Genomic DNA, 7,500 nt, shown 5'->3' on the forward strand with positions numbered 1-7,500 from the left:
TTCTTTCCCATTTATTGACTGACAGCTCTCCTGACCTCGTGTTGAGAAACGGTTAAATGTGAAATATCCTTTACATGTTTAATGCCATTTTATTAATCGACGTCTTTGCTGCTGATCTTCAGTTCAACCACACGTTACTTTCCATAAAGAAGTGAATTAGTTACTTTTTCTAGTAGTAATGCAGTCATTTTAAATGTAACTTTCTCTAACACTGATTGCGCCAGTATTAAAATTGTATTTATTGTTTTTTTAAATGATTAAAATAAGAATAATAGGGTAAAAGATAAAGAAAAAAGAAAGTGTGCACTTCTCAAAACAGACACCATTCTTATTTTTAGTAATCATGCACTTTATTATAATATTATTAATATATTTTTCTGTTATTTACATTTTTTATTTGTAATTTATTTATTCATTTTAATTAGATTTATATAATTTTAAGTATCATTTTGTTTAAAATGGTAAATATAGCAAAGTATTTTTTTACAATGAGAGCACACAAATTCTATTTATTCTATTCTATTTATTTTTTATATTTTGAAATCGAAATTTTAAAAAGACTTTAATTATGCACATTATTATAATATCACTGATATGTTGATATGTTTATGTATTTTTTAATATATATATATATATTTTCTTTTTTAATTTTTATTTATTTGAATTAGATTAATATATTTTTAATTATCAGTTTATGTAAAATGGTAAATTTACAGTTTTTTTTCGTTTTTACAATGAGAGGACTTAAAAATTAAAGTAGTTAAAACCAGAACGGTGTGTATTTATCAAAACAGCTCATTTGTATTAATTCTGCACATTTTTATAATATTATATTTATTTATCGTTTTGTTATTCTAGTGTTTTTATTTTATTTATTATTATAAATATTTATCATTTTAATTCCACTGATATATTCTTAAGTATCCGTTTATGTTCTCTAAATTTAAAGCAGACAGCATTGAATACAAACTAGCTTTACAATAATGTCCGAAGGCATTGTTTATATACATATATATATATATATATATATATATAGAGACAGAGAAGTGTGTAATTAGCACCAAAGCCGAGTCATCTTATAGGAGGGGTTGACATTTTCGGACGTAAAGCGCAAAAGTACCTCTCTAGCATCCATGACTGTGCCGACGCCGACCGTCAGAGCCATGGTGGGGACTTTAGAGAGATCGCCCTCAAAGAAGCGAGCGTTGGCCAGAATGGTGTCCACAGCCAGGGTCTTGACACGCGTTCTGGACACAAGGCTGGATCCAGGCTCATTAAAAGCAATGTGGCCATCCGGTCCGATACCTGCAACGAGATTACAAGCCAGCGTCGTTTAACGGTGCCACTCACGGGTCAAAGTTCAACCCGGCTGACTTACCGCCGACAAACAGTTCGATTCCTCCAGCAGCTTTGATCTGAGCTTCGAAGTCCTGACACTGCTTCTCCAGATCGGACGCGGTGCCGTCCAGGATGTGCGCGTTTTCCGCTCGGATGTCGATGTGCTTGAAGAAATTATTCCACATGAACGAATGGTAGCTTTCAGGATGGTCTCTAGGAAGCCCTGCGAAACACAAAAACAGTGAGCGCTCGACTAAATAGACGACGGGCAGCTCAACCCTTGATCCCGGGACACTTACCTACATACTCGTCCATATTGAAGGTTTTCACGTACTGAAAAGATATCTCTCCCTTCTTGTGGTACTCGATCAGCTTCTTGTAGCATCCAAGCGGAGTGCTTCCTGCGAAACACGGGGGGGACGTGTCCAGGCCCGTTTTTTTACCAATGAACATGTATTTTGTTGTTACGATTTTACCTGTCGGAAGACCCAGGGTGAAGAATCGGTCAGGACCGGGATTGAACTTCCTGATCCTGTTCCTGATGTACTTGGCGGTCCATATGCTGACCTGGTCGTAGTCATCCAGTATGATGAGCTTCATGGCTGTATCGGTGTCTGAGAGAAGCAAACAGGTGAATTAACTCTGTGTGTGTGTGTGTGTGTGTGTTAGTCCTGCCTTCTCCAGACTTTAGCACCATGCATTAAGACGGAAGTAGAGTTGTAGTTTATTACACTGGTATTTAGATCAACTGAACAGTGTTTTTGTCACACCAACACGTAGCTTAGTTTCTCTCATCGAGTTAATAAACGAACCACTCGCTTGCTTTGAGATGCAGAAAAGTTTAAAGAACACGTGACTAGAAAATCGCGAGGATGCATGTAAAAATACGTCGTCGTACGGATTTTATAAAGTCTTACCAGATCATATGTTTGTGAGTAAGTCTTCCAGCAGCCGAGGAGCACGATCATGTGATCGAGAGGAAACGTTGCGCTTTTTTTTTTAAAACAGGATTTGAGACTAAAACACGTCGCGTCATCATAAAAAACAGGATTTTAGCAACGATTCAGAAACAAGTTTGGCAGATTCGGCAAGATAAAAATAGCTTGTTGGTCATTTATTGGCTTTGCAAATAAATAAAGTTGGGAATGAGGTGCTGATGACTACAGGATGACAATTTAAGTTATGTTTTATTCGCTTAATTTGATCGATTGTTCAAGGTTTTTGATCCCCTTTCAAAGCTAAACCTCTAATTTGTGCGATTTTGGATTGCGATTTCAGAATAATGAAATAAAATAATAACCGAATAGGCAATATGAATTTAATTCATCACTCAGTTGAGACTTGCTATGGTAGAAACACTCTTTAGAGTTGATGATTAATATTAAAGATATTGTGATAACTTTGTAACAGGGTGGAAAAATCAAACTGGCTTACTTGCCTTCTTTCTGCCAAAAGGGTCCAAATAATTACATTGCTTGGCTGTCACACATTTAAAATAATTTTTTTTTTAAAAGATTTAAATTAAAGATGTGTAGAAGTGGTATATGAAGCCATAACAGGGTTGAATGGAAAAAGCCGAGACACGTTTTTTGGGTCATAATTGTGATACCAATTAACTGAACATCACTTTTCAGTTCACTTGTTGCATGCTCTAGGTTTAGAAGCAGGGCCGAGGGCCGCATATTTGTGGAAAAACAAAAACCCCTTTGCAAACTGGCAGCGATGGGTGGTTTACTCGCTCTAAAAAGGTAAACCGAACGTAAGATTGAAAGCACACTATTAGCAGCACAAGCTACTCGGGCAAAGCAGACACATTTTAACATTTAATTCTGCAGTTCGCTGCATCGAAATCAACTATTAACATTATACATTTATTCACAAACCAAAAGGCGAAGCAGTAGAAGCACGAGCATGTGTGTTTCAATGCATATTTATTGAAACAACAGTTGACAGAACCAGCATATAACAGAACCTCAATCGTAGGCAGACAGAACTGTTCTCAATCAGAAGTCATACAGCATCATGATTTATGCGTGTTTCTAAATATAAAAGGACATGCAAATGTAGCCACCGATTCTCTCATTGACGGAGTCGCCCTGCCGCGAGGATGCCGATTTAGCGTTAGCGGTCACTGGAAACATAAGTTAACATTAACCAAACATTATGTTACATAACATAACGTGTAACGTTAACATAACATTACACAGCGCGGTTAATCCAGGTCCATGTCCGGCTTGGCTTCTGAGGCGTCCGCAGCCGCTTGCTCCGAGCCGCCGGGCTGGGCTTCAGGGGTTTCCTGAGCATCGACCGGTCCGTTCGGTTCTGAGGGGTTCTCCTCTTTTGGCAAGTCCACTTTGGGCTTGGGTTTGGTCACAACAGGATTGCAGGTGGAGAATAGCTCCTGTGGGGAAAAACAGCAAGAGATCGAGTACAAACATCCCGGTACAGGTAGCTTTTTAACGCGTCGGTCCCTGCAGCACTATGAGATGTTATAGTCACTCGATAAACATTTTAGAGAGAAGAAATCAATCTATGCATTAAATATTTGTCACTTTCTAAATAATAAATGTATAGCACACGTACTAATAATTATACATAAATAAATCCGTTTTTCTAATGCAAATCTGATGATGCACCACTGTACAAAAGCCAACGTGCATTTTTTTAATGGATGCGTCCATATAATATTATTGAATCTTACCAGTCCTATCATCTTTTGTTGTGCGATTAACATGCTGTCACTTTAAGACCCACTGCACAAATACGAACTACTGAAAATGGGTTTACATGAATGCTTCACGCAACGATCATTTTGGCATAACTTTGTGTATATTTGACCACAAGATGCACAAGAGACTAGCTTTAGCCGAGTTCTTCGCTGTTCCCTCCTTATTTTCTCATTCATGCACGTTTCTTTATCATTCTTGGGTCAGGTGCATGTAACGTTTCAGCAGCACTCCGCTACACTAATATAGATGCATACAGCAAACGTAAGGATTTAGCCAAATGTCTGTGTTAATTATGTCATACCACCAAGCCACGCATGACGACATACTCGTGTCTAACTGTGACTGACCCGTGCTTTGACCTGTATCTCCGTCGTCTTCACCACAGGTTCCACGGCTAGACTCTGTTTGCTCTGCTGGTTCATTTTACTGTTCATCCAGATCATGACATCGTTCACCATCCTGTCCACCTTCTGCACCTCAGCCTCATCCAGGTGGTCGTACTGCTCTTCCTGTAATTCAATAAAGACGCGTGAAGCACCAAGCGAATTTGTATGTTACGTTAACATCAATCCAGCTCGAGCTCACCTTGGTTTTGTAGGCCTCCACAATCTTATTGTACTGCTGCAACTGTCTGCCCAACTCATCGAAAGCTTTGGGTCTCTCCTCGAATTCTGTGTACCTCTCTTGAATGGGTTGGCCGAGATTCTGCATGAACATTTTCACAATGTTAAAGAGGCCCGTCGTTGCATAATAAGCGACGTGTAAAGAATGGTACTTTGTACTTAGCGGATATAATTAAGGGACTGTGTTGCGTGTATCTGGCATGGTTAGCCGTACACATTCACATCAGCTTGACCAGTACCTTCAGTTCAGTGAGTTTGTCAATGTAGACTTGTTTAGGCTGGTCTTCACCGTCCTCGTACAGCCAGACCTCGGTGTCCTCCAGTTTTAATGAGAGCGCATCTCTGTCCTGTAGGAAAACACAGACCGAGTCAGGCACCACTGTTGGCATTTAAAAAAAAAAAAAAAAAAAAACCCTACTAAAATCATTGTTGTTAATAAAAATAAAGCGGATATAAAATAACATGCATATTAGATTAAAAATGTAAATGTAGAAATAATGCCTTAGCAGCTAACTGAAAGTACTAAAATGATTAAAACCAAAAATAAAAATGTAGGAAAAATAGGAAATTGACAAAATAATTTTTAATTAAATTACTTTAAATTAAAATAGGTTATATAGAAATAAAAGCCAATTAATATGAATAAATACCATGATATATATAAACCTGTTTGTTTTATAAATTTTGTTCGTTTATTTAATAATTTTAGTTTTATTTTGTAGTTTTAATTTTTAATTATTTAATTTGGTTATTGTAGTAAATAAAACAAAATGTATTAACTTGCTGATAATTTAATTCCTGCATAATAACTGTAAAAGTCTGATCAGGTGGTAAATGGTGGTAGAAAACACCTTTTGACCAATGAATGTCTAGACACTTTCCAGTCTTCTGTGATTACTAGAAAATCTAGACTTGGCTGTTTATATAACTTGCGTCAAGGTTTTTTGAGGAATTTCACAATTTGTAAGATGTCAAGCCATGCGACTGCTCTCACGCTCTCGTTGACGAACTTCTCGAATATCCCGTGCAGTTTGTCCCTCATCTCGTACACGTACTCCTCCACATTGTTCTTGGCATCGTTCCGCTCCTTCTCAAGCTTGTCCTGCATGATCATCTTACCCTGAGGAAAAACAATTTCACAGTAGATTAAACTCACGGTTGAAAGAGTTTCCCCAGTTCTCATCTGCACGGAAAGCATACCTCGCTCTCCACGAAGAGGTTGAGCATGTCATTGGCTAACTGCCACTGTGGGTTGTTCTCAATGGGCAGCTCCAGGACCTTTGTTTTCACTTTGGGCTTCTTGGCTTGTGGAGGCTGATCTGATTTCTTCTCCTGTTTGCCTTCCTCTGGTGATGTCTGAACAAGTCGAAATCCACGGAGAGAACCATTATTAACCATTATATAATGAATTTATTAATTATGGACGTTAAGGTAACCAGTAGGTGGCAGCAAGTTCGTATCTTTAAAGAGCGAGTCGTTGAATCATTCACTCAATGGGTTCATTCAAAAATGCAGATTGCTTTAAAAAAAAAATCAAGCAAGTGACTGCCTTTCTGAATGAATCACCGACTCAAATTATTCATTCAAAAACAGATTCATTCAGAAAGAAACATGGCAGTGTTTTCCCGAGATGCACAAATGTTCTGACCCGGCTTTGATTGGAACTGGTTTTGTTGGAGAGGCAGAAAAAAAACCCAAACTATTGTCATATTAATATGTTAAGCTCAATGTTAACTATTTGTTGAAATATTTTTGCATTAATTAACATTGCGCGACCATGGTAACATTTACAAAAATGGCTTGCATAACATTATTTAACTAAATAAATATAACAAACAAAAACTCACTCTGGGGCATTTTTTTTGCTTTCATAAATTGAACAAAGTAATTTTAAATGCATTGTAGTAGACTTCATACCGCAGTGAATGCTTTTGGACTCAGCAGAGCAAGTGACATACTTGATAAATGTCAGCTGGCATATCGTTAAAATAATTATGATATCACAGACGATAAATACTGCACACCAATACTCTGGAGAGTAATATGCATCAAACATCAAACAATACTAAATGTGTGTGTTAATCAATAAGTGCTTCCTGTAGATCTAATTTACCTCCATTTCTTCTGTTCCAGCTTTTTTCTCTTCATTTTCCTGTTCTCCGCTCCCTGGAGTCTTTTGTTCATCTTGATCAACCTGCATTTTGCTCTGTGAACGATTGAAAACACATGGCGGTAACTTCACCAGAGCGTCGATCTACGAGGTAGAGCTGAGCAGTATGAATGTTTTCTACAGCCGCACATTACACACAGGGGCCGGACAGTGATATTGAAACGCCTGGGTTTAAGACCACAAGAATTCATTAGTATGGTGTAGGGCCTCCTTTTGCAGCCTCGATTTGTCTTGGGAATGTTCTGCACGGTGTCTAGAGGGATTTTGAGCCATTCTTCTTGCAGAATAGCGGCCAGGTCACTACGTGATGCTGGTGGAGGAAAACGTTTCCTGACTCGCTTCTCCAAGACACCCCAAAGTGGCTCAATAATAAAGTGGCCATGGGAGATGTTCAACTTCACTTTCATGTTCATCAAACCTCTGTCACCAGTTTTGCTGGGTGCATTATCATCCTGATACACGTCACCGCCTTCATGATACAATATTTGAACCACTGGGTGCACATGGTCCACCAGAATGGCTCAGTAGTCCTTGGCAGTGAAGTAGGGAATGCCATGATATTGCAGCCCAAACCATCACTGATCCACCTCCATGCTTCACTCTGGGCACGCAACTACGCTTCTTTGGGGCGTCTCCACAC

The 7,500-nt window shown here is 38.5% G+C and overlaps 2 protein-coding genes across 2 annotated transcripts in view; both read right to left on the reverse strand.

Annotated features, from left to right (window-relative positions):
• Positions 1–2,414, reverse strand: part of gnpda1 (glucosamine-6-phosphate deaminase 1) — a 2,910-nt gene extending 496 nt beyond the window's left edge. Inside the window, exons 1-5 of the mRNA XM_043256505.1 lie at positions 2,256–2,414; positions 1,815–1,952; positions 1,638–1,739; positions 1,379–1,561; positions 1,121–1,305 (exon numbers count right to left, since the gene is read on the reverse strand). Of these exons, the coding sequence (XP_043112440.1) occupies positions 1,121–1,305; positions 1,379–1,561; positions 1,638–1,739; positions 1,815–1,938 (594 nt within the window). The 5' untranslated portion in view covers positions 1,939–1,952; positions 2,256–2,414. The remainder of the gene's footprint in view (positions 1–1,120; positions 1,306–1,378; positions 1,562–1,637; positions 1,740–1,814; positions 1,953–2,255) is intronic.
• An 838-nt stretch (positions 2,415–3,252) lies between these two features.
• hspa4b (heat shock protein 4b) overlaps positions 3,253–7,500 on the reverse strand; it is a 12,593-nt gene continuing 8,345 nt past the window's right edge. Inside the window, exons 13-19 of the mRNA XM_043256504.1 lie at positions 6,804–6,896; positions 5,891–6,046; positions 5,685–5,810; positions 4,930–5,037; positions 4,653–4,772; positions 4,415–4,576; positions 3,253–3,739 (exon numbers count right to left, since the gene is read on the reverse strand). Of these exons, the coding sequence (XP_043112439.1) occupies positions 3,551–3,739; positions 4,415–4,576; positions 4,653–4,772; positions 4,930–5,037; positions 5,685–5,810; positions 5,891–6,046; positions 6,804–6,896 (954 nt within the window). The 3' untranslated portion in view covers positions 3,253–3,550. The remainder of the gene's footprint in view (positions 3,740–4,414; positions 4,577–4,652; positions 4,773–4,929; positions 5,038–5,684; positions 5,811–5,890; positions 6,047–6,803; positions 6,897–7,500) is intronic.

This window comes from Puntigrus tetrazona, chromosome 14 (assembly GCF_018831695.1).
Source record: "Puntigrus tetrazona isolate hp1 chromosome 14, ASM1883169v1, whole genome shotgun sequence".
Taxonomy (NCBI): domain Eukaryota; kingdom Metazoa; phylum Chordata; class Actinopteri; order Cypriniformes; family Cyprinidae; genus Puntigrus; species Puntigrus tetrazona.